Raw genomic sequence first — 12,419 nt, 5'->3', positions numbered from 1 at the left:
TCCAGATACTGAGAACCCAACTCTTCCCACCATACAGGGCTGTGATCAACAGTCCCAAGGCAACTGTGTGCTTCACCCCTGATGCTCCTAACATAGCCTGTGCTGCCCTTGTGCAACACTGCTTGTCAGCTTCTCAATTAGTCCCATTATGTGACAGTTTCTGCTGCCTTTGTCCTAGTTCTCCCATGAAACCAGTATATAAGATGCTGCGCTTCCTAATAAGTTTGCTTGGCATGACACACAGCTTGTACAAGCCCTCCTGACCCCACCTATTCTAGCTTCTTTATTTTCTCATCTCCGGGCCACTTCTCACCTAGGACCCTGTCACTGAAGAACACCCTGCTGGTCCAGGTCAAGTATCTAGCAACAGGAAATGCCTAACTAAGTAAAGGTAAGGATGTGACCCAGCTGGGCACGGTGGTACACACCTTCAATCCCAGCGCTCCGGAAGACAGAGGCAGACAAGTCTCTGAGAGCTCAAGGCCAGTGAGGACCACTCAGTGAGACCCCTCAGCATTACATGGTAATACCCTATCTCAAAAATAAACAAATAAATAAATAAATAATAAAAATAAAAACATCTATCTTATCTTTGCTTGCAGCAGTTCTCCTGCCTCAGCCCCTTAGCCCTGAAAATTGTATGTCTGCTCCAAGTTCACCTCTGCTAACTCCTGAACTCAGCTATGAAGTTAATCTCTAGCTCAAGAGCTGTTGAACCAGAGACAAGATGTACAAGATGTCCAAGAGCCTGGGCTTGGCAGAACCCCATCCCATCCCACGCTCACTCACAGCAGCTGAGTTCATTTCATTTCGGCTGGGCTGCCAGAGTTGAGGCAGCTGGCTCTGGGCTGAACTGGGACCCTCTGGGGAGTCTCAGTACTGGTTATGCCAGAAACCCTTCTCTGAAGCAACAGCCCACGTCGCATGTGATTCTAAGCTTTGCCCTCTCAGAGGCCATGGGGCTCTTTTGACTAAAGGTGGCTTTTCTCATCCTCTTCAACATGAGAAGCAGCTGCCTCCACCTCCACCTGCCACAGTCCTTCCTCCCATGTCTTCTCTATCATGTATGTTCCTTTTCCTGTACCTTCCCAGGAAGTCTGGAAAGTGGTTGGCTCAGGGTTTGACAGGGGGAAAGAAGATTAATAAATCCTGTATTGCTGGGCATGGTGATGCACACCTTTAATCCCAGCACTCAGGAGGCAAGGGCAGTCGGATCTCTGTGGGTTCAGGGCCAGCCTGATCTACAAAGTGAGTCCAGGGCAGCCAGGACCCTCATTATACAGAGAAACCCTGTTCTGAAAAACAAAATCGATAAATACTGTATTAATAAAGACAAAAAGGCAAGTCATTCTAAAATTACAAATGATCTCTAAAACTAGCATTCTTGATACAGATGTACTACAGTGGTAAGACAAGAACAGTCAAAGCTGCAGATATCGTCCTACTCATCACAATATGGACAGCCCCATCTGAAATATAATACATGTAGTAATCATACTGTATTAAGACAATCTGAATAAAAGTTAAGCATGTTCAGCCAAAATGGGGGCTCCAGAGACAGCTCAATGGTTACCAGCGCTGACTGCTCTTCTAGACGTCCTAGGTTCAATTCCCAGCAACCACATGGTGGCTCACAGCCATCTGTATGGAATTTGATTCTCTCTTCCAGTGTGCAAGAAGACAGAGCACACACGCGCGCGCACACACACACACACACATTATATAAAATATATAATATATATTATCATATATACATTATTTATCATGTAGTATATCATATATAATTAGTAATATATACTATATATACATACTAGTATATACTATATATGTGTATATAGTATTTATATGATATATATATATAGTATATATAGTATATAGTAAATAAATAAATTTTTTAAAAAAGAAAAGAGCAGGAAATAAAAGCCAAATGGAAATAAATGAGAACCCAGAACAATGTACTTTTCTTCTGAATTTCTTGTCATCAAAACTGTGCAATTCCTCTTCTTGAAGGGCCAGGGGCAGTGGGAGAGTGAACTGATGAGGCCTGGCCAGGAGCCTAGGCTTCCTACTCACCATTGTGCCACCGCTTTACTCTGCAGATGTGGAGGTATTTAAGCCAAGCCTTCAAAGACCTCTGCTTCTGACAGCGCTGATGGTGTCGCACAGCAGTGATCACTTTCCTTCTCTCCCGGTGCCTATTTAGAAGCTGTTCTTGCCACCGTGACCAAGCCTGAAAAGACCAGATCGGGAGTTCAAGGCCATCCATAGCCACACAGGGAGCCTGAGGCCAACCTGGACTACATGATATCCTGCCACAAACAAAACAAAACAAACTTGGGGGGAAAAAAAGAAGCTACAAATAAAAAAATAAAACAGTTGTTAAAAGTCATTTGCAATTACATGATGGGATTCAAGAACGCTTTTGAACTAGAGCTGAGCTGGGCTGGTGAAGTAACTGAGGAGAGACATGAAATTGTTCCTAAATATACAAGGAAGCAAAGTCAATGGCTACTCTGTTTTAAATGCCTGTGACAGTTCTATGCAACTGTGAATCATAAAAATGTTGTCCTAAGAAGGGAATAATGAAGGGGCTGGAGAAATATCTCAATGGTTGTTCCTCTTGCAGAGGACCTGAGTTCATTTCCCAGCACCCACAAGGTAGCTCAAAACCATCTGTAACTCTAGTTCCAGGGGTCCACCGCCCTCTTCTGGTCTTTGAGGTTGCAAGACACATACATAGCACACAGACAATTCACACACACACACACACACACACACACACACACACACACACACAAAATCAAAAGACAAAAAACAAGGACCTTTGGGGTATAATACAGTAAATTCCAATTTAGAATGAATGTAGGTCTGCCTTTTCTTTGAAAGTAGGGGGATGCCTATCAAGAGGCCTTTCTTGTACGTTTCCTGAAGGTGTGCCTGTAAAGGTGAGGGTTGACAACAGTGTCCCTTTAAGAGTATCCTGCGCACCCATGAGAAGGTCTCATATATCTGCACACGTAACACAGGCCCTGGTTTGAAGATAAATGAAGATTTCATATCTTCTTTTTCTAAATCTATAACACCTCTTCCTTCCAGTCTCTTCGGTGAATACCATCCTCCCTAGTCCCCCAAAAACTAAAGCAGCAGGCTAGAGAGACAGCTCCGTGATTAAGAGTGAGTGCTGATTCATACATGGGCACCCATGCTGGGTGTCTCACAACCACTTGTAACTACAGCGCCAGGGGAGCTAGTGCCCACTTCTGGGTTCTGTGGGCAGCCTACACACATGTATATACACACACAAGCACATACACATAAAGAAAAAGGCAATCGAGAGAATTTTCTGCAGGCTGCACCAACTACCAACTCTTCCTGCCCTGCTCTCCCAACTGAGGACACTGGGGGCAAAGGTCAACCTACCACGGCTACATGGCATCTTCTCTTGCCTTCTCAAGTCTATCACTGGAAATCTGCCCCCTCCTGTACTTGCAGCTTTTACTTTCTAGGTTTGAGAAATAAATGAATAAATGTACTATTTTTCACTTATTATAAGATAATTTTAAATGCCTTTCAGGACGTGACAATCAAAAATAGTAGGTGACTCTGTACTGGGCTCTAGATCAGACACAAGTGCCTGTGCAAGCTAGAGGAGTCAGGTGCTCTGGAGTTGGAGTTACAGATGGCTCTGAGCCACGTGATATGGGTACTGGGAACTGAACTCTGATCCTCCGGAAAAGTTCAAGCCCATAACCGCTAACTCATCTCTCCAGGGCCCCTTCCCCCTTTTCCTGAATATTTAAAAAGGAATAAAAAATATATTTGCAGTTGTCAAAACATGAATAAAGAGCTGAATGGCAGTGGAACACAAATTTAATCCCACCCAATACCTGGAAGGCACAGGCAGGGGGATCTCTGTGAGTCTGAGGCTAGCCTGGCCTACAAAGTGACCAGGATAGCTAGGCTACTACACAGGAGAAACCCTTTAAACAGGGTTAAAGAGGGTGAAGAGTATAGATCACCCACTCTTTTCAACCCCGAAGCAGGGGTTCACCCTCTAGCACACTGTGCCATCCGGCTGACACTAGCTCTTTCCTTCCCAAACTCAAGATACACATGTTGGTAACTTCTCCCTAGGAGGCTTTTTTGAAAATATTCCCATGAGCTCACGGAAATTGTGCTTATCAATCAAGTCTATCAACCATTTCCACGTGGCTCAGCCCAAAGGTCAAGACTGCCTTCACCCTGCCTGACCCAGCAGAACTGAGTGTGACCCAGCAGACAGCACCTTCTCTGCTGGATACCTGTTCTTGCACCGACTTCACAAGGCCTGTGCCACAACCCCTCCTGACACTCCACTCATTCACTTAATTGTCTGGCTTTAAAAGCCTTCTTCTGACAAGGACTCAGAGGACGGGGTCCTGCCTGGACCCTTCCTGAGTATTTCAGATGCTTCCTTAGCATCTGCACTTCTCTGTGGCTCGGAGTATCAGGCTGAGCACTAGGTGAAGAGTACACCTCTCCTCCCATCCTTCCCCACAAGGCTGCTTCTCCTTCATGGTCCCATCTCCGTAAAAGGCAACTCCACCGTTGCAGCTGCTCAGCCTAGGCCTGGAGTCACCAAAGGATTCCTTTTCTGAAGTCACATTTAATCTCTCCATGAGCATAATCCTGTCTATCAGTCACATTCAAACAGAATCTGAGGCTGGACAGATGGCTCATTGGCCAAGAGCCCTGAAAGCTCTTTAGAGGATTGGGGTTCTGGTTTGATTCCCAGAACCCCAGCTGCAGGTGATTTGATATCCTCTTCTGCCCTCCATGGTCACCAGGCACACACGTGGTGCACATACAAACATGAAGGAAAAAAAATTTATATACATGAGCCAGGTGCAGTGGTGCACCTGTAATCCCAGCACTCAGGAGGCAAGGACAGCCTGCTCTACAAAGTGAGTCCAGGATAGCCAGGGCTACACAGAGAATCCCTGCCTCAGGGAAAAAACAAAAAACAAAAAACAAAAAAACTTATACAAAAATAAATCATAAACACACACACTCCAACTACCTTCATGCCAAAATCTCACTTGGAGTTTTCTTTCTTAACTCTTTTTTTTTTTTTTTAGAATTTATTCTAGTTTTAATTATGTACATGTGTCTGTCTGTGTGCATGTATATGCACCTGAGGCCAGGCGCCCGAGGAGACCAGCAGGTACCCGGGAGCTGGAGCTAGAGGCAGCTGTGAGCTACTCACCTACTCACTGTGGACTCTGGGAAGCATGTGCCCTCACCCACTGACTCATCTTTCCAGCCTTCAGGACAGTCCTTTCCATTCTGTGATTACATGTGTGTATGTCCAGTGTGTGCAGGTGACTTCAGAGTCTGAGTGTGTTTATTAATATATTCACTGCACTGAGTGGTGAGTTTCAGTGATGAGCATGGTCCTAGCACTTGGAAGGTGAGGCAAGAGGATTTGAAGACCAAGGTCATCCTCCACCACATAGCAAGTTCAAGGCCAGCCCAGACTACGTGAGACTCTGTATCAAAAACCAAAAACCAAACAGCCTGTGGGAGAAAAGTAGCAAGGTTTTCTTCCCAGTCTTGGTTTTCTAGTCTGCCACAGAAGAGCAATGAGGAGGTAAGAACATACTTCTGACAGCTTATAACAAAGTAAGCAAACTCAGCTCTGCACGGAAGTCTCACAGAGAGCAAGTGCGTACATATTCCCAACAGCAGTGCCGTCTGCTGCAGCCTCCTCCCATGCTGCTCTTCAAAGCCGTCTCCCCAGAGCTGCCCTCCTGACAAGCAGCAGCAGTGAGAAGACGCCCTAGAACACCAAAGGCTGAATATGCCAGACAAACCTGCCACTGGAGGCTCAGGGCCCTGTGCGTCACAGCTGCCTCGTGCAGAACGTGCTCCGCGTGGGCTTGTCCTAGTCGCCACCTCCACTTGCTCCACCAGAAACTGAAAGAGCAAATCAGGGATGGAATAGGGGGCGGGTCAGGGAGGGAAGGGAGAGGCGCAGGCTCCCTTTTCACCAGAAAAGGGAACCATTAAATTAAAGCTGTGCTTCCGAACTTTAGCCCAAGTCTCTCTCCCTCACAGTGCCATCTCTTTACTGACACCTGCCAGACTGCTATTGCTGCGCATTAAAAAAAAAATCGAGATGCGATCCTAGGGACAAAGAGATGGTTTAGCGGGTTAATGTGCTTGCCACCAAGTCTGACAACCTGAGTTGGTACACAAACATACATGCAGGCAAAACCCCCATACACATAATATAAAAACAGACATTTTAAAAAAGTTATGGGAGAGGGACTAAGCCAGCAATCTCTACCCATTAAAAGAAACAAACGCTAACTAAGAAAGAAACACATGTTGAGGCAAGGACTCAGATCCAAGTAAGGACAGCTGTAAAGCCAGCAGGCTGTGCTCAGCAGCCATCTCTCCTCAGCTGCTTTCACAGTCCTGACACTCAGGACCCAGAGACCCACAAGGGGCAAAGCCCAAACCAGTTATAAAGCAGCTTTTTGCATGTGTGGAGAGTCAAAACAGCGCATGTGCAGCGCTGCTGAGCCGGCGTGCAGGGCAGTGGTTGCAGCAGAGAATGAGACCCCTTTTTCCCTTCGCTCGTTTATTTGTCTTATTGTTGTCTGTTTGCTTATTCGCTTTACATCCCTGTCGGAGGCCCCTCCCTCCTCTCCTCCTGGTCCTGCCCTCCTATCTTCTTCCCTCCCCCCCCCATGACAATTTACAAAACTTCAGATAAGTCCTTCACCTTTCCTGAGACTTACTGTACATGATGATGGATGTAGGAATGTACTTAGAGATTTATGCCAAGGATTAAATAAAATACTTTATAATGCATACACAGCCCCACCTGTTGGTGTAGATCTGTGATCCCAACTATTTGGCTGAGTCATGAAGGTTGAAGGCCTAGCACTAACTAGCTTGGGCTATGGAGAGAATTCAAAGCCAGACTACTCAAAATAAAAAGTAAAAAGACAGATAAGGAGCTGGTCCCGGTGGCAAAGGCCTTTTATCCCAGCACTCTGAGAGGCAGGCAGATCTCTGTGAGTTCAAGGCCAGTGTGGTCTACAAGGGGGTTGGGCAGCTAGGGGCATGGTTCAGTGGTGCAGAATTTATCAACCATGTGACTGACCCTAAGTTCACGCCCCTGTACCACCCTGTCCTAATTAGAATTTTAATGCTGTGACCAAAGCAACTTGGGGAGGAAAGGGTTTATTTGGCTTACACTTTAACATCACTGATGATCACTGGAGGAAGTCAGGACAGAAACTCAAATAGAGAAGAAAAATGGAGGCAAAAGTTGATGCAGAGGCCATGGAGGGGTGCTGCTTACTGGCTTGCTCGCCATGGCTGGCTCGGCCTGCTTTCTTATGGAACCAAGGATCACCAGCCCAGGAATGGCACCACCCACAATGGGCTGGGCGCTCCCCCATCAATCACTAATTAAGAAAATGCCCTACAGGCCTACAGCCCAATCTTTTGGAAGTGTTTTCTCAATTAAGGCTCCCTCCTTTCAGATAACTCTAGTTTGTTTCAAGTTGACATAAAACTAGCCAGCTCACACCCCTGCCACCAAAAATTATACACACAAAGTTAACATAGGCCTAGGACACTGTAAGCATTTAATCAGAATTAATCACGTTGCTATAACAATTCAGTATTACAGCTGGATGTTATCAATGGGTATTTCTAGGTATCACCTGTATTCTAAGCATTGTGGTGAGATTAAAGAATCATATCAATCTCGTGGTGAAACGATGTTTGCTGCCCTGTCCTGCCCCATGCACTCACCGTATGACACTCCGCCGCCTAAACTCTAGAGCAGTAGTCTGCATGTGAAGTTTGGTCCTTCGAGCAACCATGTATATCAACCAGGACTTCCAGGCTTGGCGCATCTTCTGCTTTGAATCTAGAGACATCAAAGGGATATGTTTTTAAAAGGTGGAAACTGGACTGGAGAGATGGCTCAGCAATTAAGAGCATCCACTACTCTTGCAGAGGTTCAGTTCAGTTCCCAGCGCCCAGCTGGGCAGCTCACAACCGCCTATGACTGCAGCTCCAGGATGGACCTGATGCCTTTCTTCTGGCCTCTGAAGGCACCTGCATGTTTCTACACCCTGGTATAAACACATGAACATGATTAAAAGTAAAATCTGAAAAATAAAAAGGGTGGAGAGGGCCAGTGAGCTGACTCTGATTAAAAGTACTTGCTGGCAAGCCTGATGGCAGAATTTAACCCCTGGAGCCCACACAGAAGAAGGTGAGAACTGACTCCTGCAGGTTTCTTCTGACCTCACGTGAGCACCATGGTATACAGGAGCCCCCACACATTAAACAAACAAACAAATGTAAGAAAGCATCTAAAGGGTGGGGAGGGAGATATTACTTTGGGTTATGATAACAGCTTAAGGACTTTCAGTACTCATCTCTTGTCCAGCCTCCCAGTGCCCTCTGCTGGAAACACTGAGTAGTGTTAGAAAATTAACAAGGATTCAAGACAGCACAAAGGACAGCTGTGGTGCTTACCAGCATTTAAAGGCAAACTGCACTCTGTCCCCTGTGCTGCACCCCTGCCTCTCCACCTTTTGGGTTTTTTTGCTTTGTTTTGTTTTTTTTGAGACCAGGTCTCTATGTAGCCGGCATGATTTGGAACTCCCTCTGAAGACCAGGCTACCCTCAAACTCACAGAAATACACTTACCTCTGTCTCCCAAAGTGCTGGGATTAAAGGTGTACACACTACTAGGTCTGTCTGGCCTTACTTTTCAAGTCAGGGCCTCTCAGTGAACTTGGAGCTCACCAATTAAATTAGACTAGTAAACCAAAGAGCCACAGGAATCCTCTTGCCTCTACTTCCAACGCCATGAGAGGAGGCACGCCTGCTTTGTGTATGGGTTCTAAGGATCCAAACTTATGGTTTCCTCGCAGAGCACTTTACTGACACCCATTTTCCCAACCATGGAACAACTTTTCATCTTCAAAAACTCAACTGGCTTTCCCTTTCCACTACAGAACATTCAGCTATATCCATTATAACTACAAATAACAAGGAAGGCAGCAGGAGTCACATGATCAAGAGTATGCATATCACTTACAATATAAAACACCCCTTTAATCCCAGCAATCAGGGAGGCAAAGGCAGAAGTCGGATCTCTGTGAGTTCAAAGCCAGCCTGGTCTACAGAGTGAGTTCAAGGGCAGCCAACACTACACAGAGAAACCCTGTTGCCAAAAACCAAAACTAAACAAACCAACTAACCAAACAAAAAAGAATTTATGCCACAAAATAAAAATTAAAATATTAAAAGAACCAAAATCATACTAAATAGTATCCTGTGACCATAATGGAACACACTAGAAATCCTTAACTGAAAGATACTGAAGCAAAGAAATCAAGAGTTTAAGGCAGCTCAGCAGTTAAGCACAATGGCTATTACTGCAGAGGATCCGATTCAGTTCCCAGCACCCACAGGGTAGCTTACAACAGTCTATAACTCCAGTTCAAGGGGATCAGTACTCTCGTCTGACCTCTGTGTAAGCCACACTTGTTGTACATATACATGGGAAGGCAAAACACTCATACATAAAGAGCAGTATGTCCTATGACATCACTCAAAAAAATGCTTTTTTTTTTTTTTTTTTTTTTTGAGCCAGGGTGTCAACTCTGTTTAAAAATAGTACTGTGTGTGTGTGTGTGTATGTGTGTGTGTGTGTGAGCCTTGGCTGTCCTGGACTCAATTTGTAGACCAGGCTGGCCTCAAACTTAAGAGTGATCCGCCTGCCTCTGCCTCCCAGAGTGCTGGGATTACAGGTGTGCACTTGAGCCTGGCTAAAAGAAATATATTTTAAAAAGTTCAAGGCCAGTGTAGGTTACATAGAAGACCTTGTCTTTTTCTTTCTTTCTTTTTTTTTTTTTCTTTTATTTTTTTGGGGAGTGGGAGCATTGAAACAGGGTTTCTCTGTGTAGCCCTGGCTATTTTGGAACTCACTCTGTAGATCAGATCAGCAAACTCAGAGATCTACTTCCTCTGCCTCCCAAGTACTGGGATTAAAGGCATGCACCACCACCACCTGGCGCACTAAACATTATTAAAAATAATAATAAATAAATATATATATTTTAAAAATCTAGAAACAAGATGGAGAGATGGCTAAGTGGTTAAGAGTGGTGCGCTCCCCATCCCTTTTTGGTATTTTTAAGACATTGTTTATGTGGACCAGGCTGGCCTTGAACTCACAGAGATTCTCCTACCTCTGCTTCCCACATGCTGGGGTTAAAGAACCAAGCACTGTCCTTCCAGAAGACCCAAGTTTGGTTCCTAGTACCCACTCTGAAGAGCTTACAACTATAACCCCGTTCCAGGTAAATGAACAACATCTTCTGGTCTCCATGGGCACTCACATATATGCACAAACATACATACACATATAAACAAAGCATTTCTTTTTAATTTACAAAAAGGCATGGTGGTACAGGTTTTTAATCACACCAGTCAAGAGGAAGAGACAGCTATATCTCTGTGAGTTTAAGATGAGCCTATTATTAAAAATAACATTTATATATTTAAATCTAAAAATAGGATGGAGAGATGGCTAAGTGGTTAAAACAGGTGTGTGTGTTCTAGGACAGCCATAACTTTATATAGTGAGATCTTATCGCAAAAACAAAACAAAAAACCTAGAAAGAGAAGACCTAATCAAAACCAAAGCTTGCAGAAGGAAGTTCAAAGTAATGAAGGGAATATACAATCAAGACACTGGAAACAGGAGCGACAGAGAACACATGGACACAAATGCCAGTTATCTTACTTGCTTACCTTCTACGGCTGTGATAAAATAATGACCCAAGCCAACCTGAGACGGAAAAGGTTTACTTCACCTTACCAGACACAATCCATCGTCAAGTGGAACAAGCCAGAGAGCAGATTTCCTCCATGGTCTCTATTTCTGTTCCTGCCTGAAGCTCCTGCTTTGGCTTCCTTAACAAAAGCCTCCCTAGGATGGTTTTGGTCAGCATTTTATCACACCAAAGAAAGACACTAGGACAGTTGGAAACATCAACAAAACAGGTGATGCTCTAGGCAGACTGACAAGAAGAAAGGCAGCAGGCACAAATGATCATTCTCAGAAGGAAGGAGGGTTCTCAGGGTTATGTGCCCATGACCTCAGCACTCACATCAACTGGGACTGTACAGCAACGTCTGGTCTTTGGAAGTAAAATCAAGAGGATTGTGACTTTATGACTATAGAGTCTGCATACTACAATAATGCAAAACTATCACCTCATAAATCTGATACCATATTAAAATGAGCCAATTTCTTGGAAGTTCACTAAAGAGGGAACAAATCATCTTACAGCTACTGAAGCTTAAATTCAAGCTAAAAACACTTCATCAAGAAGAATCCACATATAGAGGACTTAATCAGAGATTGATTTTACTGAACGTTTACCAAAGCAATAATGTCAGCTCATTCAGGAGACTCAAGTAGGCGGATCACAAAAAATTGAAGCTAGCCTGAGCAACTTCCTAAAACCCTGTGTTAACATAAAAGGGGAGGAGGGTGGCTGGGGAGCTGCCCGCTGCACAGGCATGAGCATCTGAATTTGGTCCCTCAGAACCCGCCTGAGAGGCTGGGTGGGGCAGCAGGCGCTTGGATCCAGTGCTGAGGAGGCCAAGAAAGGAAAAGTCAACTGTCTTGCCTCACAGTGGGTCTGAGTATCCACAGAAGAACCAAGACAGAGGCCTGAAAGGCTGCTCAGCGGTTAAACACTCTGGCTGCCATTGCAGGGGACTCAGGATCAGTTCCCAACACCTACATGGTGGCTCACAACCACCTGTCCGGGGAATCTGAACACCCTCTTCTTGGCTGTGCAGGCACTGCACATAAATACATGTGAACAAAACAGTCACATACATAAAAATAAAAACTTTTTTGTGAGTTCAAGGCCAGAGTGAGTTCCAGGACAACCAGCGCTATTACGCACAGAAACCTTGCCTCTAAAAACCAAAACCAAACACACAGAAACTAACAAACAAACAAAAAAACAAACTACAGAAAAGTGCCTAGAACAAACATGAACTTAGCAAGGTTGCAAGCTACGCAAGGCTTATGTATGAAACTACAACCTTTCAGAAGCACAGAAGAAAATCTTTGTCATCTTGGCAGTTAAGGTATGATGTTAATAATATAATACAAAAATAAAAATGGATCAATTTAACATCAAAGTTAAAAAACAATACAAAGACGAACCACAGACTAGGAGAAAACACCTGCAAATCATAACTTTAACAAAAGGCTCAGAACCACAAAAGACATTCACACAGGGAAGTATGAACACACACCTTTGTTTGAGAAGGGAGTCTTTCATTGTGGCCCAGATTTGTCTTGAATCCTTGAG

The 12,419-nt window shown here is 44.6% G+C and overlaps 1 protein-coding gene across 6 annotated transcripts in view; it reads right to left on the bottom strand.

Moving 5' to 3' along the window:
• Positions 1 to 12,419, bottom strand: part of Sfi1 (SFI1 centrin binding protein) — a 70,166-nt gene that overhangs the window by 28,911 nt on the left and 28,836 nt on the right. For all 6 annotated transcript variants that reach the window (XR_008722025.1, XM_055624121.1, XM_055624120.1 and 3 more), the window contains exons 7-9: positions 7,813 to 7,930; positions 5,853 to 5,955; positions 2,074 to 2,230 (exon numbers count right to left, since the gene is read on the bottom strand). Coding sequence is in view for 5 of the 6 variants with exons in the window: in XM_055624121.1 (XP_055480096.1) it covers positions 2,074 to 2,230; positions 5,853 to 5,955; positions 7,813 to 7,930 (378 nt within the window). In the remaining variant the exon portion in view is untranslated. The remainder of the gene's footprint in view (positions 1 to 2,073; positions 2,231 to 5,852; positions 5,956 to 7,812; positions 7,931 to 12,419) is intronic.

The sequence above is a fragment of the Psammomys obesus genome, unplaced genomic scaffold, assembly GCF_907164565.1.
Source record: "Psammomys obesus unplaced genomic scaffold, mPsaObe1.curated_primary_1811, whole genome shotgun sequence".
NCBI lineage: Eukaryota > Metazoa > Chordata > Mammalia > Rodentia > Muridae > Psammomys > Psammomys obesus.
The sequence above is the reverse complement of the archived record's forward strand: the minus strand, read 5'-3'. Positions and strand labels throughout refer to the sequence as shown.